The sequence below is a fragment of the Staurois parvus genome, unplaced genomic scaffold (assembly GCF_062004578.1).
Source record: "Staurois parvus isolate SC_StPar_1 unplaced genomic scaffold, SC_StPar_1.0 ptg000276l, whole genome shotgun sequence".
NCBI classification, from domain to species: Eukaryota; Metazoa; Chordata; class Amphibia; order Anura; family Ranidae; genus Staurois; species Staurois parvus.
In genome coordinates this window covers 3,210,520-3,236,168 of record NW_028318072.1, presented here as the reverse complement: position 1 = coordinate 3,236,168, position 25,649 = coordinate 3,210,520, and the positions used below count along the sequence as shown (strand labels likewise).

Below are 25,649 nucleotides of genomic sequence, written 5' to 3'. Positions count from 1 at the left end.
CTGTCAAACATGGTGGTGGAAACATTCTGCTTTGGGGGCGTTTTTCTGCTAAGGGGACAGGACAACTGCACCACATCAAAGGGATGATGGATAGGGCAATGTACCGTTAAAACTTGGGTGAGAACCTTCTTCCCTCAGCCAGGGCATTGAAGATGGGTGTTCAAGCATGACAATGACCCAAAAGACACAGCCAAGGCAACAAAGGAGTGGCTCAAGCAGAAGCACATTAAGGTCCTGGAGTGGCCTAGCCAGTCTCCAGAGCTTAATCCGATTGAAAATCTGTGGAGAGAGCTGAAAGTTCGTGTTGCCAAAACATCAGCCACCAAACCTTAATGACTTGGAGAGGATCTGCCAAGAGGAGTGGGCCAAAATCCCTCCTGAGATGTGTGAAAACCTGGTAACCAACTACAGGAAACGTCTGACCTCTGTGATGGCCAACAAGGGATTTGCCACCAAGTACTAAGTCATGTTTTGTGAAGGGGATCAAATACTTATTTCCCTCATGAACTTGCAAATTAGTGCATCATTTGTTAGACATGCATGTCTTTTGAATTTCTTGTTGCTATTCTGTCTCTCAGTTTTAGAATACACCTACCATTCAATTTTTAGACTGATCATTTTTTTATGACTGGGCAAACATTCAAAATCAGTAGGGGATCAAATACTTATTTCCTTCACTGTATATGGACAATCCAGGTGCTAGCTACTGTAGCCCATTTTCACTCTCCATCAAAAAGGTATGAAAAAATGTCAGCTGCTCTCCAAACTTAGCTAATCTTGCTGTATTTATTGCCTGAAAAAATGCCTTCATAAGTCTCCATCTAAATACTAAACGTTTTCATTATTATTACTACACAGGATTTATATAGCTCCAACAGTTTGAGCAGTGCTTTAGAAATCTAAACCTTTGACACATTTCACCACTCCTGGCTTGTTCATATAGGATAGGGGGAAGCAAGCCAGGAGTGGTGAACTGCATCAAGGAAAGTCAGGTTTTTGGGTGGAGACATATTGTATGCAGTAGTCTGACACTAAACACAGCAAGGAGTTGCTGTTTGGAATGGGACTGACATTTCTTTCATAACGAATAGAGAAATGAACTAGTAACTGTGCTGCTTCTCTTTTTTTTATCTCTTCAGCTACAAACAGAGGTGTGTCCAGGACAGCCAGGGCTCAGAGGAAGTGCTATGAATTAATTGTTCATGTAAACCCTAACCTAAGACCAGACCTTGCTTGCATAGAGAATGTTATTGTCTGTAAACCCCCTGGTGGCAGCCCTTTGCCTTGAACCCCTCTCTCACCACATGTCAGCAATACAGGCTAAACCCTGCCAGTAGACTCACAAAAAGAAAATAAATCAGACAAGGGACATGCATTTTATAACCAATTTGTACATTTAATTACACTTACTAGTTAAAAAGAAAAAAAAAAAAAAAAAAACAAAGAAATGTAACATCACATCAGTGGAAGCTCCCACTCTGCAGGAGCAGTGCAAATTCAAGAGAGGAAATGATTTGTTATACATCATGCTCGTTACTAATTTAATCCCAAGAAATATGTAACAGCAGATCAGCAATTAAAGTCTACATTTTATAAAAGGACACAACACATGATTTTTTTTTATTTCCAAGTTATTGATAACAATTAAAAGAAAGTCTACAAACAAATAGATGTTAAAATATTAATTTATGCTGTGTACCCAAAATTGGACATTTCTTGCTGAAGAAAGGCTGGCTACAAGGTCTTAAAAAGGACTAACTAGACAGAAAGTCAGATTTAGGTAGGAAACCCATTATGAGGGAAATACAGGGGCTGTCATTGTTGCTGGCTATGGTGTCCTATTTGTTTGGGCACTTCCAGAACTACTGATCCAATGCACTACTCACACAGAGAGAGAGAGAGAGAGAGAGAGAGAGAGAGAGCCTTAAAATGGTTGTAAACATGAAAAAAGCATATCCCCCTCTCTATAGTGTTCACTTGTCTCAACTCTAAAGTGTCACTTCTGACAAGTTTTCCTGACATTAAGAGAAAACCAGTGATGGGAGGGATCTCCATCACACAGCCTGTGATTGACAGCCTCAGTTCTGTTTCTGTGTGCTGTCTGAAGGGGGGTGTGTCCCTTCCCTCCAATCAGTAATCACTAACTGAGCTTTCAGAAAACAGGGGCCAGGAAGCTGAAGACAAGCTGTATACATTCTACACTTTGAACAGCTGAAGAGTGGAGATAAACTGGTACAACTTATGGAGGATTTGTTTCATCTGTGTATCACCTGTGGTCAGTCACTTCACTGGGTATACAAAAGGGTTTACAACGTTAAGTTCTAGCTTTCTGCAATTAATGGTTTTGGTAATGGCCATTAACAGAAATCTTTAAATGTATAGCTCTATTATTTATTCCAGTTTGTGGTTCAGATTGAAAACCAGAGACGGTAGAGTTTGTTCTAATTACTATTAGAATAGCAGTACTTTTTTTATTTTTTTTTGTTTGTTTCGTCATTTAAACACTGACCTACCTGACCCTGGACCTATCCATAATGTTTGCTCACCTCTACCTTTACTCATTTTACTAGTGTAGAGATGCATGTGGTCCTGACAATCAGGGTTTGGATCCTTAGATCCACAAACACACAAGTCATAAACAAAGCATATTTTTAAAAGATTGCTCATTACCAATAACAAGCACTGTTCGTTTTCACGTCAAATGTCATTTTACTCCTCTAAAACCTCCAGTACATTTTAGACAACTAAAATCTCCAGAACATTCCAGTAATCTCCAAGCAGCAGGCAGACAGATGGAGGCTGCGTCTCTCTGCCAATACAGCTTGCCAAAAGAGTCAGGAAGCTGGTGCTTAACAGACAGGCAGAGCTCCAAGGAAAGCGGAAGTTCAGGTGGGTCAACTTCCCTCCCTTACATTTGCATATGTTGGTAAAAATTAGAATCGATTTTCGTCATAGTTTTCAGCAACTGACTTAATTCTAATTTTATTCTTTGTCACTGAAAACATGCTGCTGACAAAAACTATGACAGAAATATTTTTGTTGACAAAATTAACACGGATTACAAGTATCCACAAGCTCAGAACAAGATAATGAACCTAAACCTCTAATGTAGGGTCATACCTGGGATTATACAAGAATCTGAACATTTAGGATTAAATGTTAGGTATAAATTTTAGAATCACCCCTTATCTTAATTTGAGGTCTCTAAGGATGACTTAGAGCTAAGAGTCAGAGGTAAGAGGCCTCCTGATGTATAAAAGTTGGTGCATGTCAATTATCAGCACTCATGCTGAGCTCTGGTAAGCACTGTTTGCATATAAACGGACAACATAAAAACCTAATTTCAGAAAAACACCAAAAAAGCACAACACACACTACACACATTTATACAATTTGAGGTTTTCATAATTCTAACAGTCATAACACAATGGAGGCAGTCATAAATAGAAGAACTAATTGTGGTCATCCCTCCTCCTGTACATGTTTTTTTGTTTTATCGTCCACAGACTAATCCTGCCCCCACACTGACTCAAAAACCTTAAAGTGTAGTTTCACTTTTGCAGTCAAATTTGAAAAACAAAAACTATATGTTTGTTATGCGTGTTGCATTCACACAAAACATTTCTCAAAATAGTAATAAAAAATGATATACTTTTTTTCTTACCTTTTGGTTTGGGCAGGCCTCAGTCAGACTGCAAATTACAATTTCACAGTGATTGTCTCCACACAGACTGGGGAACCTGAGCTTTTCCTCATTACCATACAATGAAGAAGCCCAGATTCTAGATCACAGGTGTCAAGCTGGCAGCCCTCCAGCTATTGGACACCCCTGTTCTAGATTTTTAAACCCTTTGCTAAAACTGAAAAAGTGTTCAAATCTATTTTACAACTGATAATGATATCTGCCAGCACAGCACTAACAGGAAATCTTTTGTCCCTAGTCCCTTTAAAGAAAGAAAAGCTATGTAGGATTTTTCGGTGAGTTTTAAGAAAAGAGCATTTAAAAAAGTTAACAGCATTTTTTTGTTTATTTGTTTCTTGTTCCCATTCACAACGCATAACTAAAGTAGGCGTTATCCCAACTTGGCTGCAAAAGTGGAAACACACTTTAAGGCATAGGAAGAGACAACATACTCTAAGAAAATGGTTTAGGCGACCTGTTAATTTGCATATTGGTTTCAGAAACTAAGACACAATTGTTAAGATTTAGATAGAGATCTAAAGATTTCTTCCAATAGAAAATATACAAAAGCTTTTGTTCAGACAAGAAGTTCTATAAACCCCCAATTTCTCAAAGCAAATGATGCTTAAATGGACATTCTTCTCCTATCACCACTGCGTGTAGGAATACTCAACATTCGTTTTACACTGGCCTGTCAGCTACACTGCGACTGTCCCAGCCAACCACACATTTAAACATGGAGGGGGCTGTAAAAACTGGAACACCCCCTAAACAAAAGCTGGAACACTCAAGTAAGTGTTCTCCTGTAGGTTGGTCCATTACAAATTAGTACTGGCTGTGCAGGAAGTAATTGGTTTACCTGTCTTTAGAATGTACTTTTAACAATTTGAAATTTAGAGAGTGAGAGAGCTAAAAGCCTGAATTTAAGTGCTGTGATTTCCCATGTTTTCTTTTTCTTCATGTATTATTATTATTGTGCTCTCCTAAAATGCTTTTTGGAAGAAAATTGCACCTTTTAGTAAAATTGTTTTAGTCGCTGCCTGAAAGTGATGCTCCCCTGGTTCTCGCAGATACAGCTACAGAAAGTGCCAAGTTTCAGTGCAGCCTCTGGAGAAAATCTTTCATTTTGGAGTGCTTTGGAAATCAAGCCGTGTTTTAGAAAGGACACCACCTCCACTGCAACACTCAGCTCTGCAGCTCAGGCGGCGAAGATGTAAACCGACTACCCTTTACCTAAGGATTATTAGTTCTCTACCTACTGTGCATGTAGAATAAGTGCGTTGTACAGATCCACCCACCGATACAAAAAAAAATAAAAATATCAGGCAGATATGGCATAGAAAAAGCCCTTTGCATGGCAGCTTCAGCTGTCATATTTATCAGCTGAAATTGTTATGTCTCAACACCTGCCAACACGTGGATTAGCGGCAAGACAGACTTTGACTAGTTCCTCTCTTCTAAGCATTAAGTACATTCTTTAGAACATAGGTCAGTTACAGATGACTACACGCTGGGAATGCCATCCATATCTGTATTTGGAGTGCAAGCTTTTTTACCGATTTGCAGGGTAAGGCACCAACAGGAGTAGAAAAAAAAAAAAAAGACTGAAAACACTTTAAAATGAATTTTGTTTGGAATTGTGGGAAATGTTTTTGTTTGAGCTGGACAGCTCAGGAGTAGAGCCAATCGCAAATTGCTGCAACACATTGGAGTCAATAATACAATCTTTCACCGACTGCTTGCTGTCACTTCTGCTTCTCGCAGTGCCTTAATAAAGTTGCATTAAAGGCTCGAGTTTAAATAAACAAAACGAAAACCCACAAAAACAAACTTGTCACACTAACTTGCTCTGTCCAAAACCATTGCACAGAGTAGCCCTGATCCTTCTCTTCTTGGGTCCTCTAACGGCACTTCTTGCCCCCCTGCCGAGTGCCACCAGAGCAAGCCACTTGCTCTGGGGGCACTTGTGTGTGCTTGCTACCGAGCAGAGTGCGGCTTAGCCTTGCCCCCGCTCACTCCTCACTGGCTGTGATTGACAGCAGTGGGAGCCATTGGCTACCGCTGCTGTATCTCAGCCAATGAGGAGAGAGAGACCTAGGAGAGCTCTCGTGCACAGCGTTGGATTGAGTTCAGGCTCAGGTAGGGGGGCTGTGTGGGGGGGAGCAGCACTCAGAAGGTATTTACCTTTATTCATAGAGTGCACGAAGATTTAAAAAAAAAAAAAAATCCTTCAACCTTTACTACCACTTATTAAATGTAAACAAAAAAAAGTCACAAAAACTTCTATGCATGCTGGCCTACAGTCCTACTGCCATGGGTGCTTCCAACCAAGATGGACTATGTGGTTGCTGTGTTGTGGATCTTACTAAATGATTCTACAAGGGTCAACATGCTGCTGTTTAGATCCCCAAATTAACATAGTGGATCAAAGGGTCACTGGACCATCCAGCCAGCAACTGCAGACTAGAAAATGTGTCCCAGTCCTTCAATAGCTACCAGTCAGGTCACGCAAAGAGAGGCCTGGATAAGTCCAGTAAGGCAGCGTGTTCATAGCACAATCAACGGTGTCAGGCAATGAGGATGCAGCTATTCTACTATCTGCACTGGAGACCTTTATTTCTTAGCCATGTAAAAAAAAAAGCCCGAAAACAAAGAACATGACGAAATTTCCTGTTTTACAATTGTAAGTAAAGATTTTTATATAGACATTATATAGACATTAAGCACATTTTCCCAAAAAAATCTGAAGACCTCACCACCTGATTCTGTGACTGTAGTAAAAAAAATTCTTTGGGTAATCTACAGCACTTAAACTTTTTGCCTTGCACCATAAAACCAGTTATCATGAATTACTTTATCCGTGTTAATAAAAAAAAACCATGCAAGTCGAAGTAGTCCCATTTGCCCCTCTTCCCTGCAGAATCCGGCAAATCACAGAAATGAGATTCCTTCATATCAACAAAGAGTGAGGGGTAAGCCGAGGTCTTTTTCACATACCGATCAGAGAGGTGGCTAAAGAAATGTCCAGGCGCTTTATATTAAAGATCTGATGAAGCAATATCCTGGTGCTTCATAACAGAGTAAAAATCCATTAGCAAGGCCAAAAGTGCTGGACTCTGCTGTTGAAGATGCCAACTGTTAGACAGGAATCCAATGCTCAGAACAAACATGCAGTTGAAGAACTGATAACCAATGTCACACAGCTTTCTAACAAGACAGACATTATCAAAAAAAAGTTTAGTTTGCATTCTGTAATGCTCACTATCTCATCACCCCATAAAGGTCCTTAAAGTAGCCACTTAGGAGGAAGCACCTGGCTTGAGCAGAGAATCTGCTGATCTTTTTAAAGGCCGGCTAATTGGCCTGCAGAAAACCAGTACTGATTGGCAGTTATCACTCATTCAGGATCTGCACAGCTGGCCTTCACTCACTGTTTGAGCAGCTCTTTCCCCTCATGCTAGCCTGTGGAAGGAACAGAGTTTTCTGCAACTCCTATTATGCATAATCCATTTGTGGCGCACTGTGTGCTGCTGCAGGTTTACGCTCAGGGCTGGCTCGGGCTTCACTGCTGCAGTCCTGAGGACGGGTAGATATGTAATCTCGTACTTTAATCTCCATGTTTTTGGCACGGAGTGTTGCTAAATGCAGCTTCTCCAGGAAATCGGGCATCCCTGTAACAATAAATGTGTTAGTATTAGCAAACATCTCAGAACAGCAAGTGACACAAAAGATACAAAATTGCAGTGGCCATGCTAGTTATGTTGCAACATCTAAGGACTGGTAAACTTCAACACATTAGAGTTTTTTTTCTTGGGTTTAGATATATCTTAACAAATTCAGCTCCGGAAGATGTTACCCCCCTCTTCATGACCAGGCTATGTTTTGCTATACGGCACTGCACTACTTTAACTGGCAATAGTGTGGTCATTCAACACAGTACCCAAATGGAATTTATATAATTTTTATTTATACAAGTAGAGATTTATTTTGGGGGTATTTGATCACCACTGGGTTTTTGCATTTTTTATTATATAAACTAAAAAAAATACCATAAATTTTAACAAACAAAAAAACAAACAAGTATATATTGATTTACGTGAAAGTTATAGCATCTGTAAACAATGTAATATATACTGGATTTTTTTTTTTTTTTTAATACTAGTAATGGCAGTGATCAGCGACTTATAGTGGGACTGTGATAGTGTGACGGCCAATGTGACACTTTTTAGGAACTGATTAACTGCCACTGACATTAATATAGTGATTAGTGCCAATATTGTACTAATGACACTGGCTGGGAAGGGGTTAACATCTGGGGCAATCAAGGGGTTAATCGTATACCTAACAATGTGTAATGTGTGTAATATGTGCAGCTTTTTACTACAGATTGATTTACTTTCCCTGCAAAGCAGGGAAAAGGAACAAAATGGTTGTTCCCTCTGTATAGAGCCCTGTGTTTGTCAACACAGGGCTCTGGGCTGTGATTCAACACAGCTGATCAGCAGATCCCAGCCATGAATCATCTGATGGGCTCTGCTGACAAACTCCCGCTGTGTCAAATCACAGGGAAGTAGGTGGGCAGGGGCGTGCCGAAAACAGGCATCCCCGTACAGGTACGTCGCTGTGCTCTGAATCCCTTTATCAATTTTGGTTATTATAAACTTTTGGGATTTGACTCCGTAAATGTCTGATATGATCAGGCAACATAAGTCAAACATAAGGAAAGATAAAAAGCTGAAGATGGGCTCATGATTCACATAAAATGTTTAAATGAACTTACCACTGGACACCATCCAATTTACACAATAGCGAGGAAACACAGTCTGTGGGTTGTCACTATATGTTAACAAGTAATCAAAGCCATTCTAAAAGAGAAATTAGAAACAACCATTGGCAACACAACTGATACTCTATAATACTCCCTACACATCCTTTAGCACTATGGGTACTCTTTTGAGAAATTAACACCAGAATAGAAAATCGCAGAACAAAATATCCAACTCCTAGGAGCGAGCGCAGTGGGCTAATGTTACAACAAATAGTAGTAATTAAACGGTATGCTCAAGGCCTTGCTACTAAAATACACACAATAATGAAAACACTGAAGAAGTTATCTGCTGTCACATGGGTTTACCGTATACTTAATTTGAAATAAATCTTTTTTTACATAAATTAACACTTTTTCTTAAATTAAGGTTTACAGTATATACAGAATTGATGGAGGGGTGCTGTATCTTTAACTCCTATTCATTCCCTATTGTTTTGTGACTGATGTGGACATGCCTCTCATTCATATTTGTTTTATAAAATGCAACACAGAAAAACAAAACAAAACACAAGAACACAACTGACAAAAAAAACAAACAAACAAACAATGGTTGAAAACAATAGAAACACAATTAAAAACAGAACAGAGAAAATAACTAAGGAGAGAAGGGGAGGTAGGAGTGCCAATTTGGGATAACCAATGGTTAATGAGAGGCTGAAACACAAGATATTTTCTTGAAATTTTTTTTTCTTACTTGCAAGGCTTCTTTAAATGATGTCACATGCAGATCAAAGACCACGCCTTTGACCTACATCTGAATTTTATTGTAAATTCAATGAAATTATACATGGTCTTTACTCAGTGACATGCAGATCGTCATTTTGGACAACCAGTAATTGTGGCAGCAGGAGAGGCACTCAATATAGGAGATACATCCTAGACAGTTTGTTGAAGTTTTCTTTAGGATGCATCTCTTATGCTTTCAGTGCCTGGTCACACCGGTACGATTTCAGGTCTGATTTGCAAATAGAAATCACATCTAATGAATGTGAGTGTCTTAACATATGCGATTTGCTGCAGCACGATTTCTAAAGTAGTTCTTGCATTACTTTTTCTGCAGTTTTGTGCCGACTTCACATACATAGAATATAATGGAAATCGCAATGCAAATTGCAAGAAATCATTGAAAATCTTCACAAGTAGCAATAACGTCTTCAGAAATCGCATATAAATTAGTACTGGTAAAACTATCAGAAGCACAGAGACCACAGGCAATATAGATGACCAATTCAATTGCCCTCTGCTTTTGCACAGCTTTCAAAGTTCAGTTATTATTATTATACAGGACTTGTATAGCGCCGACAGTTTGCTCAGCGCTTTACATTATGAAGGGAGACAGTACAGTAACAATACAGTTCAATACAAGAGGGATTAGAGGGCCCTGCTCCTTGGAGCTTAAAATCTAAGCAGTTCCACTTGATCAAGCCTGCTGGCTCCAAGACTGGACTGAATCCCTTAATCTATACTCTAGCCAGTCCTGAAATAATATACCACTCACAATAGTTAGTGTCTCTCAAACACCATTAGTGTACCTGATACTAGAGCCATACCTCATCAAATGTTGTATGAGGTCTGATCACCATCTGAGAATGGTAGTTACGCACGCGGACATAGTTAGGAGATTCTGGTACCTCTGGGTGCTCCACTGCTCTGTAAGTCAAGAAAAAGAAAGCTCAAACACCATCTGCGAAACAGCTCTCCAAATGTGTGCAGTGACTGTGGTTTGTGTTCCTGTATAATGCTTATATCTTTGACTTTATATTGTTTAACCACCATCCTACAGGGCATTTATTGCACAAGAAAAGACACTACAAAGTATATATTACCGTGAGACCAACACCATGAGGTTATTCTCCTGATCCACGTGATACTTCCTGACGTACACATAGTCCCGCGAGTACATTGGATACTGCAGGGGGAAAAAAAAAATCAAAATCCAATATGAATTTTAAGGTTTCTAAACTCTAGATTTCAGGGCAAGGTATCAAGCTAGACAATTTTGGCTGAAGGTGGAAAAGGGCTTTAAACAACCCAAACATTGCTTAGCAGAGATCTTTAATAAATAATTATCTCATCTCACCAAACTGAGTGGAAGCCACAGCAGTGACACTGCTGCTTGTTTGCATCAAACTTACATTAGAGTTGAGTGTGGAATGAAATTCCACCTTGCCGCCAAGAAGACCTGTCAGGCTTTAAAAAGACAAAACATGCAAAAAGCAACTAGTGGACCATGTTAAAGATCAAGTGGGAATTCTCCTAAACATACATTTGATCTTGAGGCTGCTAGGAATAAAGCAGTTGCAAATCATATTGGACTTTTAACAACCAAAGGACCTTAAAAACTGCTTCTGGGCACAAAGCTTAAAAAGAGACACTGTCAATTTGCCCATTCAGGGAACAGTGATAGTGCCTGTGTAACCTCCTAACCCACTGATATTCACCTTCCCAGTGATCTCCTGCTGTACCTCATCTACACTAGACCCATTCACTGCATCATTGGAGGGGGGGGGGGGGGCTACATGCTCCATCATACACTGCACCAGTTCTGACAGAGGTAGGGGTAGCAGGGGATTGCTTGAGAGATGTGAATATCAGTGGGTGGGAGGTGGTTTTACACAGACACTGTCGCTTCAACCTGTATGGGCAAAGTGACCGCATCTGTTAGTGGTACTTACCATGCAAGATCTTAAAATGTGTACATATACATGCATGGACAGTATGTACGATTGACCAACAAACCAGGACTTACTGGAAAATGAGTAACCCAGTGAAGGACTTCTGATCCAGAGACTACATCTCTCTCAATCACTTCCAGTTTAATCACTAATGCATCCCACTTTTTGCGGTACTCTGTATCTAACTGTGGGCAAGATGAAGACAAATCAGCAACAAAGCGACATGAACTCTGCAGTGCAACACACATACAGAGAAGATTCATACCTGAACATTAAAGAACTGGCGAGGTGTCACATCGTTATACGAGCCAAATACTGTGGGAAGACAAAACAGGCTCTATGAGCTACACACTTTTATACAGGCTCTATAACAATAAAGCAGTTGATATAAAATGGGGTAATAAACAGTGGAGGTGTTGAAGGTAGCTTCCAATCAAAAATGACAGTATTCATTTTCAGCACATTTAAAGTAGTCAATCAGACTTTGCCATCTCCAATCAATTACTGGATCAAAGATCGTTGTGCCTTTCTATCAGGATTGGATAGTGTTTTATTTCAGGGTTATAGTAATAGAGATCTTCTTACAAAAAAAAAAATGGTAAGTCTACAAATTCATCCTATGCACACCTATAGAGACCTGTTTACTAGTATGATCACATAGGTCTCTGGGGGCAGGTCCCTTCTAGTACTGGGTTATATGGAGAAGCATCACTTGAGCAGTGCTGCTGGGAATAGACAAAGGGTTTGTAATCACCCATCCAAGCCATTGTTCAATGACTGGCATCACTGAGCAGTCACCGAGGAGACCTGACACACACAGCTGATTCACACGTGTGGATTGAAGCTCAGGTACCACAGCTAATTGATACAGTAGTTGTTCACAGGTTCACACCAGGTTTACATCAGGTTCAGGACAGGATTAGCTCAGGATCTTATCTTGTTCACACATATGCGGTTTAGAAACGGTTCCCAAAGAAATCAATAGCCTGGTGCGACTTTGGCTTTGACCATGGATAATTGTTTCTGCTGTACTAAGTCGTACACAAGTCGCATGTACAACATTCAGGTGCGACTTTCATGCAACTTTGGAGGGTTTACATTGAAGTCTATGGCCCTCAAGTGAAAGTCGGACCAAAGCAGTGCAGGAACTACTTTGAAGTCGCACAGATATGAATGGTACCAAATGGGAAACATGGGGGGGGCGACTTGTCATGCGACTTTGGACCCCAAAGTCGCATAAATGTGAATGGAGCCTAAAACCACACTGAATCCGCACTGCCAGTGCACCAGACATATGTGAACAGGCACCATAGGAAACAGTGTTTTTTCACATGTCATGTAGAGAATGTACAAACCGCATCCAATCCGCATATATGCTAATGGGCACTGAATGGTGTTGGGGGTGGAAGAGGTAAACACAGGTAAAGTTCTTGCTTTCAGTTGGAGACACACCTTCCCATCCAAAGTAAACCTGCTGCTGCTGACCACCTCTTGCAAATCCTAGATAAATGGCTGTTAGGCTGACCTATTAGCTTCAGAGTCCTGAGTAAGCACAGGTTCACATCTGTGCGGGTTTCGGCTCACAGCAGTCCATTCATTTGAATGGGATGCTGTGCCTGCGTTTTGCCGCAAAAAAAAAAAAATTAAAAAAGGCTTGCCGAAAGCAGTTGAAATTGTGTGTGGCAAAAATGCTAAATCTAAGGTTGGAAATAAAATTTTCCTTTATTTACCAAATTCATATATTATAAGGTCAAACCTCAACACTTTCAAGTTGTATGCAATCAGGCAGGCCCTTGCACTACACAGATTTGAAGGTAAATCTAAAGGAAATTGAATAAGAAAATTGTATAATGTATGGTCAGCTTACAGGAGATTATACAACCAGATTGTATATGATCAGCTTTACTTTTATAGACAACTGAAAAAAAGATTTCTTCGCCTCAAAAGAGCCTAGACCATAAAGAAAGCCACAATTTCTACACTCCTCCAGAAATCATTTTTCAAATGCAGATGATGCACAAAAGGAATCAAGTCTTTTGAATTGCAGTTATAAATACATTTTTCTTTTCACCATTAGTAGAACTTAAGCTGTTTCCTGCTGGTTTTATTGTGTCTCAAGTTCTACCACATCCTGGGTGGGACTAATAACCACCCCCACATCTTACAGATTAGACAGAAGACTACCTGACAATTTCCTTTTCAATAAGCGAGTATACAGTACTAAAATGTTTTCTACTAACTAGTGGCAGAGAAGTTCAAATCTGAAGTTCTAGGTTAAGTTTAACTCTCATATCACTTTAGTGGCCATAGATAAAACTGATAATTAACAGTACTGACACATACAATGATAAAATAAGTAAACCACAAAGGATAAGATCACCTTTGGGAACATGTTACATGTTTCAACCAGTTTTAGGGTGGAACATGTAACATGTTCCCATAGCCGCAGTCTGCCACCTCCCCTCTCTCTAACAGATAGTACGGGGAAACTTCTCCCCGTATTATCTGTCAAATTTGAAAACAGCACAGCCGTACGGGGATCCGCCCACACGGCCGCGTCACTCATTCACAAACTTCCGTGAATGAGTGAACTGCAAGTCCAGACACCCTTAGTGGCTGTCGGCTTGTAGTTTTCAATGAACTACCACAGTGCTGTGGTGCACCGTGGTAGATTACTGAAGCTTCCTGTCAGAATATCTGCTTGCTTGTATGGCAAGCAGATATTCTGACAAGTCTGCAGGAGACCTGCATGGCATCAGTGATTTACTGATCACTGTTGCAATGCTTTCCAGGTTACTGTAGATAAAAAAATGTGCATTTATTATTTTTATCTGCAAAAATGTGCATTTATTATCTTTGTCTAAAATGTGAACTTTCACAAAAAAAAAAATAAAAAAAAATAAATGGAAAGGTGAACTAACACCCTACATCCTCCCCACCCCCAGGTCCCAGCTGCACTTACCTCCTTGAGCCCTGGTTCCACACTGATGCAAATCTGATGCATTCCAGATTCACATGTTAAGGGAGATAACATAGCCGTTCACATCTATACGTTCCAAATGCAATGTGATTTCCAAAACAGTTCAGTGTGTGTATTTAGTGCAATGCATTTTTGAGCCCCTCAGAGTTGAATGTAAACCGCTGTGAAAATGCATAATTATTTAAATGTAATACGATTTCATTGCGAGATACACCTTTTCATAATGTCACAAAATTAGCTAGAATAGAAATCGCAGCTGTGTAAAATAACATTAAAATTGCACTGCAACTGCTCCTGAAATTGCACTTGAAAACGCATAGAAATTGCACTGCATCAGTGTGAACTAGGGCTGAATGATTATCTCTCACTGCCTACGGACCCCTGCACCAGCTGTGTGGGCAGTGAAAGCTAATCATCTACGGAGGCAAGTTCGACGGGTGGGTACCATGGCAGTGGGAAGGAAGTAGGGTGTTCACCTTTCCATTGTTTTGTGAAAAAGGTGAACTTGCGCTTTAAAAAGGCCACGTCCAGGCAAACATTTTTCCAATCCCCAACCCTAACTCTGTGTTCCCCACTGCTGCAATCCAAAGCTAAATTTGCTTATCGTGAAGTTCAGCTTTAATACTATATTGATATTAGCAGCATGAGATGATGACTCTCATTTTAAGTATCAAAGTTACAATAGTTTATAGCGTATGTCCAGCAAAACTGTGTCTTACTTTTGGACAGAAATGGGAAGAGTTGGATCCCCAGCAGATTTGACTGCAATTAAGGACTCCATTAGGGAGATATACCCTCATGTCCTGACCCACTGACAATGTTTTAACAGACAGGAAGTAAGGAAAGCTCTCAGCAGCACAGACACAACAAAAATGCTTTTCTTTAGTCAAGTTGGGGAAGGTTAAAACTTCAGTTGGATATTATTTTTACATCTATGTGCAGATTTCATGTTGCAGATTTTCCATCACTTCCAGTCAAGAGAAACTTGTTAGCAGGACAGGAGGTGAGGGTCACCATACACACTACAATCAACTTTAGATTTACCAAAACTATGTAATATAAGGGCCTACCTAAACTATCCAATTGGACGGCCCTTTCACAACAAATATTTGTCGGTAGATCTAAAGAGGATTGTACAAATAGATTGTAGGGTGTGTGGTGAACTTAAAAGATAAGTTCAACTTTTGACATAAAATAAATGCACATATTTTTGCAAATTAAAAAAAAAAAAAAAAAAAAAGTGCATTTATTATTGTTTGTTGAAGGAGCCTGTAGAGCATTGCAGGTCTCCTGCAGACCTGTCAGTATATCAGCTTCCCCGTACGGGATGTAAAGGCAAGCAGAAATACTGAGAGGAAGAATCAATTAGCTACCACAGCACCGTAGCAGTTCATTGAGAACTACAGGCCGATAGCCGCAAAGGCTGTGGGGACTTGTAGTTTTCTCATTCACAAAGGACTGTGAATGAGTGACGTGGCTGGGAGGGACAGAGCCCTGCATTGGCTGCATTTTTTTTTTAAATTTTGACAGCTAGTGGGGGGAGAAAATCCCCCGATAGCTGTCAAAGGGAGGGAGCGGGGGCTGGTCCATTCATAACACGTTACAACTTGAATATGGGTGTAACTTATCCGTTAACCACTTGCCTGCTGGGCACTTTTACCCCCTTCATGCCCAGACCAATTTTCAGCTTTCAACGCTATCATACTTTGAATGACAATTGCGCGGTCATGCAACACTGTACCCAAACAAAATTTGTACAATTATTTTGAGACAAAAATAGAGCTTTCTTTTGGTGATATTTAATCACCACTGGGGTTTTTATTTTATTGCTAAAACAAAATGTTGACAAAAAAAGTTGTTTTTGTTATAAAGTTTTGTAAATAAGTAATTGTTCTCCTTCACTGATCGGCACCGATAGGCTGCACTGATGAGGAGTCACTGATTGGCTGCAAACATGGGCACTGATTGGCTGCAAACATGGGCACTGATTGGCACTATTGGCCACACTGATGGCCTGATGATCAGTGTAGATGTCCCCCTGCGAAATGCCGCTTACCGGCTCTCCTCACCTTGAGAGGAGAGCCGGTAACCGGCATTTCCCATTTACCCTGTGATCAGCTGTGATAGGACACAGCTGGTCACATGGTAAAAGCGACTGTGATTGGCCCATTCCTTAGTAATGTTATCAGCTGATCACAGATTACATGCAGTGCTCTCCCCAGGGGGCAAGCGGGGGGTGTGGTTCTGGGAGGACGTCCATGGACGCCCTCCTAGAACTAGCAGACCATGCTGTAGATATCTTTTGGCTATAATGCACCCGGGAACTGGTAATGGAGTTCTGAATACCAGTAAAAACCCAGCAAAATTTCTCATCCTTTCCCACTCCATCTAAATCTAGAACAATTTTTGGTGCTATATACACTTTAAATCCTTCACAGCAAGCACTGGTAAAGTTAAAGCTGCTCCTGGTACACAGATTAAGATTTTCCAGGGTGATGTCTGGACTTCAGAGGTGATGAGCCAATAATTACATCCTACCTCTGTACTGATACAGATAGGTTCCTTCTATTGGTCTCCGCCACAGCCTGAAGTCTTTTTTATCCAAGACTAGTTCCCAGCCTTCATCCTCCTCACACTTCATACTATGACAGTGAACTCTGTGGGCTGCAAACTGTGCCTTCTTCATCTCTTCAGCAGGCCTGTAATGGTACAAAGACTTTAGAGAAATCAAAGCAGAGACATCCAGTTCATCTGAGGCTGTCATTCTCCCTGACCTTGGCTGAAGGGTGCGGCGAGATCCTTAATCATTCATGATATAAAAATTATCAGTACTACTCAAACATGCTATATTTAGTCTGTGACACAAAGCACACACTCTGTTACATAATGTACAGGTTTTTAATTTATAGAAGGCTCCTTCACCACAGGATCTGACTGACAGCAGTGGGAGCCAATGGTTCCCACTGCCTCAGTGAAGCATGTGAGATTGGTGAGAGCCACTACAGATGGGCAACAGCACTGGATCGAGTGAGGTTTTAAAGCCTTAAAGTGTTACTAAACCTGTATCTGTACATGCAGTAAAGCATGCTTGATATACTCACTGTGGAACCTAAGGGGTTAATCCTCTGCATTGTGTAAAAATGCTGTTTAATTCTGATTTCTCCCCCTCTTCCAGTGTCCCCCTCTTATCTCCTGATAAAACATATCATGTGGAAACACTCTGCACATGCTCAGTTTGGTGTGTATTGCTAGAGTTTTTGTTTTTTTCTCTTGGGAGAGTGCATGTGATCTGCACAGGGCCAATCAGCACGGTACAGACAGAGGGTCAGGGGTTCTGCATCCTCTTAGAGCAGAAAGAAAACTCCTACAAGCTTTAAACAGTGCTCTTTGAACACTGATAGAAGTCACAAGACTGCTCTAACTGCTGATGAGAAAAGGTATTTAGCAGTTTATATTTACTAACATAATTACATTTCCATGTTCTGTGTACTGTGTGAGACCAGATAGAGAGAATGCCGGGTCCTGGGTTTAGTAACACTTTAAGGGTTTTTTACTTTAATGCATTCTATGCATTAAGGAAAACAAAAACATTCTGTGTCTGGGATCTTCCTAGCCACCCCTACTAGGGTTGCCACCTCATCCCTGTAAACCCAAACACATTAATTACACAGGTGTATGGCTGATTAAGGTGGGAATTAAACTCACGTAGTGCCTTATCTGCATTAAATTAGCCTCAGAACCTATAATATGGTTATATATAATAATGAGAGCAGTGGCTCTCCTGGTTTTGTCCCTCCTCCCGGGGCAGATTGATAGCAGAGGAATCCATTGGCTCCAGCTGCTGTCAATCAAACTCTGACACAGGGGGCATCTATGTACACAGGCAGCGGGGCTCAGGAGCGAGTCCACACAAGTGCCCCCTTAGGAAACGGCTTCCTATGGGGGCACTAGATGAAGAGGAGGAGCCAGGAGTGCTGGCAGGGGACCTGAGAAGAGGAGGATCAGGGTTGCTCATTTTTCTAATTTAATAAAAAAAAAAAAAAACACACCCACACATACCTTTTCAACCACTTTTAAGGTAAAAGAAAATGTTAAGGCTTTAGAACCACTTTTAGCCCTGGTTTACACCAGTATGGCTTTAAAGTCACGCAACTTCAAAAGCTGACTATTCAGTGCGACTTCATTGTGGCCTGCTGACAGCCTGCGCAACTTCACTTAATAGCAATGACGTCACACAAAAATAGTGCAAGAACCTTTTTCAAAGTTGCTTCGTCTTGAGTTTCAACGATCTGAATGGTTCCATTGCCGCTAATGGGGTGTGACTTGTCATGAGTTTTTGAACTCTCATATCACATGACAAGTTGCACTGGTGTGAACCAGAGCTAAAGCTGCAATCCAGGCAGATAACTAAGACATTATTGCAGTTATTCATAAATAAATTACAAAGACATCAATGTTTAATTGAAACAATGTATGTATCTAAATTGCAAATGGTAACAGTACGTTTCAGCTTCAGTTTGGGGATGTTAACTGCAAATCTGACGGCTGTTGGTTACTAGTATCGGCAGCAGAGTTGTTATGAATAAAATCCATTTATAACAGCTTTGTTGACTTTGTGATCACATGATCCCTGGGCCGACTAACGTGGCCCGCCCGGCACCATGAGCCGCAATCCCGTGTCTGCGAGCAGGGAACATTAGACTGTTTAACCGCTTCCCGACCGTCCTATAGCAGAAGCACTGCTATAGGGCTGTGCAAAAATCACATACATACATACATACACACAATTTTGTATTTCCGGGTAGGGGGCACCCGCGCCGCCATTTGCGGCTACAGCTGTCGATCACCGGGTCCCGGCTGGAGATTTCCCACCGACACCCAACAGCCACGGAGGAACAAACAGAGGAGAGGTCTGTATGTAAACAATACAGATCTCTCCCCTGTCAGCGCCAGCACGCTGCTTTGTATTGCTCTGCATAGCAGAGCAATACAAAACAGCTTGCTTAAAAAGTAAAGCACACACATAGCACATAGGTAACCCTTTGATCACCCCAGATGTTAACCCCTTCCCGCTGTATGGTCTTGGCCACCGTACTGCAGCTCAGTTTCAGGGTCTTGGTAATCTTCTTATAGCCTAGGCCAGTGGTCGGCAAGCCGCGGCTCTTTACACACTCTAATGCGGCTCTTCTGTGTGCCGGGCGCCCGCTCCCCTCCCTCCTCTCGGGCGGCCGCCCCAAAAGTCAGGACTCTGCAGCTAGCCCAGCAATGGGCAAACTACGGCCCGGCGGACCTTTTAATCCGGCCCGCGGAGCGTGGCAAACATTGGCTGTCAGGATGTAGGCGGGGCAGCGTGACGAACTCTCCTCTCACAGTCCGCCCTGAAGACCGGAACGGCGCGGGAACACGGCGAGAGGAACGCGCGGAGCAAAGGTAAGTGAATTGACACAATATGGGGAATGAATTACTATAGGGGGGATGAATTACTATGGGGGATGAATTACTATATGGGGGATGAATTACTATATGGGGGATGAATTACTATATGGGGGATGAATTACTATATGGGGGATGTATTTTCAGTTTTAAAAATGTAGCTCTCAAAATAAATTTCAATCGTGGTTTTGGCGAGATTTGGCTCAGTTGAAAAAAAAGGTTGCCCACCACTGGCCTAGGCCATCTTTATGTAGAGCAACAATTCTTTTTTTCAGATCCTCAGAGAGTTCTTTGCCATGAGGTGCCATGTTGAACTTCCAGTGACCAGCATGAGAGAGTGAGAGCAATGACACCAAATTTAACAAACCTGCTCCCCATTCACACCTGAGACCTTGTAACACTAACAAGTCACATGACACTGGGGACGGATAATGGCTAATTGGGCCCAATTTGGACATTTTCAGTTAGGGGTGGACTCACTTTTGTTGCCAGCGGTTTAGACATTAATGGCTGTGTGTGGAGTTATTTTGAGGGGACAGCAAATTTACACTGTTATACAAGCTGTACACTCACTACTTTACATTGTAGCAAAGTGTCATTTCTTCAGTGTTGTCACATGAAAAGATAGAATAAAATATTTACAAAAATGTGAGGGGTGTACTCACTTCTGGGAGATACTGTATATACCTTTTCTCATCAGCAGTTAGAGCAGTCTTGCGACTTTTATCAGTGTCCAGTTGAGCACTGGTTAAAGCATGTAGGATGAGTTTTCATTCTCCTCTGACTGTCCTATGAGGCTGCATGACCCCTTACCATCTGTCTGTACAGTGCCGAGTGATTCTGTGCTGAACACATGCACCCTCCCAAAGAAAAAAAACTCTTTAGCAATACACACCAAACTGAGGTGCAGAGTGCCTCCTAGAGCTCTGTACTATCAGCAGATGGATTGGGGACAGAAGAAGGGGAGGATCAGAGAAGACAGGATCAAACAGCCTTTTTTACACAATGCAGATGATTAACCCCTTAGGTTCCACAGTGAGTATAACAAGTATGCTGTACTGCATATACAGACTGATTTTACTGTTGTGGGTTTAGCAACACTTTAAGGAAAGGCAAATATTGCAGATTTTGTTTCCGCTTTAAGGGCTTATTTACGCTAGCCTGCACATTTTCAAAGCAAAAGCCACCTGTTACCTTTTTTTCTTGAGCTTACTGAAATGTCACAAAGTGACTTTTATAAATTACACTGCATGAAATGTCCTGTGACTGCTAGATGTGTTTGGGGTGCTAGTAACAATTAATGGCACCCGTGCGTTTGTAGCAAGGACAGTGCATTCCCGAGCAGTGAACAGGCACAGAAAAGCTATCTAAAAAAAAAAAAGTGCTGCCTTTAGTTCTACTTCAAGGGCCAACTCACACTACATGTGTTTTAGTGCATTCTTTTTGCATCCAAAATGCACAGAAAGAAGGTTATATAGTTGTCAATATCATAGTTCCCATGCAGTTCCAGAAAAAAAAAAACAGAACAGGCTGCATTTTTCCTGCACAGAAATGTACTGGAATGTGCTAAAACGCATCAAAAACGCACCGGAAGGCACCAAAAATGCACTGTAACACATATGTCCCTATTTAAATTGAAGAAAAAGAGGGGGAAAAATGAACCGGAACACATCAAAAATGCACTGGAATGCATATGTCCCTATTTAAATTGAAGGAAAGAAAAAAAAAAAAAAAAAAAAAAAAAAAGAAGGGGGGGGGGGGATGAACCGGAACACATTAAAAACGCACCGGAATGCACCAGAAATGCACTGCAACACATATGTCCCTATTTAAATTGAAGAAAAAGGGAAAAAATGGAATGCACCAAAAACACACGTGGAAACGCATCCGGAATGCATCTGGACTGTTTCTATGGTGTGAACTGGCCCTAAGCATTTTCTGGGATGTTTTGTTTACAAGTTTAACCCCTTCACGCCTAAGGGTAAAACAAATCGAAATGCCCAAGCACAATTTTGCAATGTTGACCGTCGATAACATCACTTTGTACATCCAGGTGAATTATACTGCGTGTTTTTCAGGACATATTGGGCTTTCATTTGGTGGTAAATGGTAATGGATATCTGATTTTTTTTTTTTATTATCAAAAGGGAAACTGGCCTAAAATAGTAAAAAAATAAATATTTTTTTTTAATTTAGCTGTGTGTTTCTTGTTACTACCATCAAAGAACCCAAAATAAATTTTCCAGCTTTTGACGATCACAGTGATACCATATATGTATGTTATTTGTTGTTTGTACCCGTAGTACAGCCCAGAAACAATAGTGCGCATTTTGTTTTGCTTTTTTACCTAAAACACACTGGCACCAAATTTTTATTAAGACATCCTGACCTTTTGACCTTTGACCCTGACCCAAACACTTACCCTGGCACTGAACTAGATCAAACCTTGATCTAGGTATGTGTTCTGTATTTTTTTTTTTTAATATTTATCTTTTTTTTTTTACCTCTATGCCAGGAGTTAGAGAGATACAATGTATCTCTCTCCTCCATTCATAGAGAGAGGGAAAAAAAAAAACAAACAAAAAAAAAAAACACAAGGGGGCCGGGCTGTACAGTGACTGATCACTGTGATAGCCAATCAGAGGCCATCACAGCGATCATGTGACCCAGAATCGTGAGTCCCGATTGTTAGAATGGGACTCGGGGCTCTCAGTTACACCGCGATCTTTGTGCTGGGAGCACGCCATGCGGCGCGCTCCCAGCAGAAAAACAGGTACGCAAATATGCGGCCCCACGGAAAAAAGCCCAGTTCTGTGAGGCCGCATATTTATTTGTGTTACATCAACGTCAAAGGGTCAAATTGGTATTTTTTGCTAGAAAATTACTTAGAACCCCCAATCATATAGATATATTTTTTTTCTTTGGCACATGGTATTTGCGCAGCGTTTTTTCAAACACAGTTTTTGAGAATACACTTTAGTGAAAAAAAAAACAAAAAAAACACAAGAATTACCGATTTTTTTTTTTTTAAATATGAAAGAGGGTGTTACAGCGAGTAAATGGATACCTAACATGTCATGCTTTAAAATTGCACACACTTGTGGAATGGCAACAAACTACGGTACTTCAAACTCTCCATAGGCGGCGCTTTAAGAATTTTTTCTATGGTGTGAACTGGCCCCAAGACATTTGTTTGAAGGGTGCTGAGAGCTCTGAGCTGAATCCTATATATATATATATACAAAGCCTCAGCTTGCGCTTTATCCAATCACCGCGAAACACGAGACGGGTGTCTTGATCCTCCAGGACAACACTCACATCCACCGGGTCTGCCCCAACCCAGTGATGAGGATTTAGGCCAAGTACATACTATGAGAAAACTGGACAACCGATTGTCCGATTTTCCACAATGTAACTGAACTTGTAGAATTCTCAGCCGACAAAAGCAAACGCAGCTATGTACTAGACTAGTAGAATAGGAAATGAAGGTCGTTCTTTGCTTCTGATCTTGCGCATATTTTTTTCCTCTTTGATTATTTCCATACGATTACTGTACACATTAACCCTATGTTCACACCTAAGCGTGGTCTGCCGCGTTTTGCAGAAACACAGTACAGTCCATTTAACATGATTTCCTATGGGACAGGTTCACATCTTTGCGTTTTTTGGAAAGTGTCAGTGACTTTTTTTAATGCAAAACGTTGCGTTTTTGATTCTATAGACTTCAATGGGAATGCACGTATTGCGTTTATGCTGTGTTTTGTGTTTTAAATCTGCCTAGCAACAAGAAAATTTTTAAAAAATGAGAGAAAAAGCAAAACGCATCAAAAATGCAGCAAAAATGCAGCAAAAACGCCTCAAACGCAACCTGCATAGGTTTGAACCTGAACTAAAAGAAAGACGACGTATTCACGTCCGATGAAAATTTACTAACTTGCACCCTTGGTTTTTGTTGTACGAAAATTCAGAATCACCTGTCAAAAGCACTGTACTATCAGATAATCGGCCAAACGTTCCTCATACGGGAATTTTCAGACGATTTTCTTATTACATGTATGGCCATTGAACACATCCTCCATGACAGCTATATGATGGGAGTGCAGACATTCTGACATCTCACTGAACTCCGACAAGGGTGTGCAGGATGCATGGAGGATGTACCCTGGCAAGGGCCTGCATGGAGGGGGGTACCCTGGCAAGGGCCTGCATGGAGGGGGCACGCTGGCAAAGGCCTGCATGGAGGGGGCACGCTGGCAAGGGCCTGCATGGAGGGCGTACCCTGGCAAGGGCCTGCATGGAGGGCGCACCCTGGCAAAAGCCTGCATGGAGGGCGTACAATGGCAAGGGCCTACATGGACTGGGCACCCTGGCAAGGGCCTGCATGGAGGGCGTACCCTGGCAAGGGCCTGCATGGAGGGCGTACAATGGCAAGGGCCTGCATGGACTGGGCACCCTGGCAAGGGCCTGAATGGAGGGCGTACCCTGGCAAGGGCCTGAATGGAGGGCGTACCCTGGCAAGGGCCTGAATGGAGGGCGTACCCTGGCAAGGGCCCGAATGGAGGGCGTACTGTGCTCAATGTAACAGGTCCAGGCTGACACACGTGCACACTGCATAGAGTCTATACAGAGTCTATGGGTCTAGCAGTCCTCCTGGACTCACCTCAGGATCTCCTCCTCTCTCACCCGCTCTTCTTCCCATAGGAATGCCCCTGTCAGTGCTGCCAGCAGCCTCCCCGTCTTCCCCGGCCTGTTCCTGTAGCAGACACCCCGGAGGAGGTTCCTGCTCTCCCTCTGCTGGCCGCTCCCATAGTGGCACACAGGAGGCCGGCAGGAGCGCAGCCACCCGGCCAGACCCGCCGACACACCGCGTACCACCCGCTGCCACATCCCGGAGCCGGAGTATCCAGCCTGCAGCACGCCTGCCACAGCGAGGCCCGAGCCACGCCCCCACCCCTCCAGAGATTGGGCGAGGCGGCCGCAGTGGAAGTGCTGATTGGTGGACGGTCGTGTCTGTCAGGGATTAAACTTCCAGGCTTGAAGCTCGGCCCTGTTCAAGGGCAACTGAGATGGAGCGGATAACGTGACCCGGCCACGTGACGGGCACAGCGGCCACCTGCTTAGAAGAGAGGTGCTCGGTGCATAGTGTCCTCCTCTGTGCCATACATATACATGCAGTGCTAAAGCATCTATCAGCTTGGACCATTTCTTCCTGTCCATGGCAACCAATCAGAACACTTCTTTTATTGTCTAACAATGACATTTAGGGCCGGTTCACACCGAAGAAACGCAGTCAAGTTGCGTTCCAGATGCATTTCTGCATGTGTGTTTTTGATGCGTTCCGTTGTATTTTTTTCCTTCAATTCAAATAGGGACATGTGCTTTCTAGTGCATTTCTGGTGTGTTTTTGATGCGTTTCACTGCTTTCCAGTACAGTTCTGTGCAGAAAAAATGCAGCATGTTCTACTTTTTTTTTCTGCACCCGGAACGCACTGAAACTGCAAGCACTGGTGTAAACTATGACATTGACAACCATATAACCTACATTCTAGTGTGAACTGGCCCTTAAGTGTTACTAAACCCACAACAGTAAAATCAGTCTGTATATGCAGTAAAGCATGCTTGTTATACTCACTGTGGAACCTAAGGGGTTAATCCTGTGCTCTGTGTAAAAAGGCTGTTTGACCCTGTCTTCTCTGATCCTCCCCTTCTTCTACTGACCCCAATCCATCTGCTGATAGTACAGAGCTCTAGGAGACACTGCACATGCTCAGTTTGGTGTGTATTGCTAGAGAGGTTTTTTTTTTTCTTTTTTGGGGAGGGTGCATGTGATCGGCACAAGGCCAATCGGTACTAACCAAGAAAAGGGTCAGGGGTCATGCAGCCTTATAGGACAGTCAGAGCTGAATGAAAACTCATCCTACAAGCTTTAACCAGTGCTCAGCTGGACGCTGATAGAAGTCACAAGACTGCTATATACTGATGATGAGAAAAAGTATATAGCAGTTTATATTTACTACAATAATTACACTTCCATGTTCTGTGCACTGTGGG

General features: G+C 41.9%; 1 protein-coding gene across 1 annotated transcript; it reads right to left on the bottom strand.

Annotated features, from left to right (window-relative positions):
- Window positions 1-1,375: 1,375 nt before the first annotated feature.
- On the bottom strand, window positions 1,376-24,630 carry STARD7 (StAR related lipid transfer domain containing 7). Its single transcript, XM_089681720.1, has 8 exons — window positions 24,259-24,630; window positions 16,704-16,864; window positions 11,451-11,500; window positions 11,260-11,370; window positions 10,337-10,419; window positions 10,061-10,160; window positions 8,463-8,547; window positions 1,376-7,353 (listed from the first exon to the last, which is right to left on the bottom strand). The coding sequence occupies exons 1-8, from the start codon at window positions 24,483-24,485 to the stop codon at window positions 7,178-7,180; spliced, it is 993 nt and encodes a 330-aa protein (XP_089537846.1). The 5' UTR covers window positions 24,486-24,630; the 3' UTR covers window positions 1,376-7,177.
- Window positions 24,631-25,649: the final 1,019 nt, after the last annotated feature.

Bases quoted from the DNA above. Each gene is read 5' to 3' on its own strand.
- STARD7 (XM_089681720.1), bottom strand. From the start codon at position 24,485: ATGTGGCAGCGGGTGGTACGCGGTGTGTCGGCGGGTCTGGCCGGGTGG. The intron at 11,371-11,450 runs GTATGAATCTTC...TCTTGCCCACAG, and splicing joins GCCAGTTCTTTAATGTTCAG to TTAGATACAGAGTACCGCAA. The intron at 8,548-10,060 runs GTATGGCTCTAG...TTTCTCTTTTAG, and splicing joins CTCATACAACATTTGATGAG to AATGGCTTTGATTACTTGTT.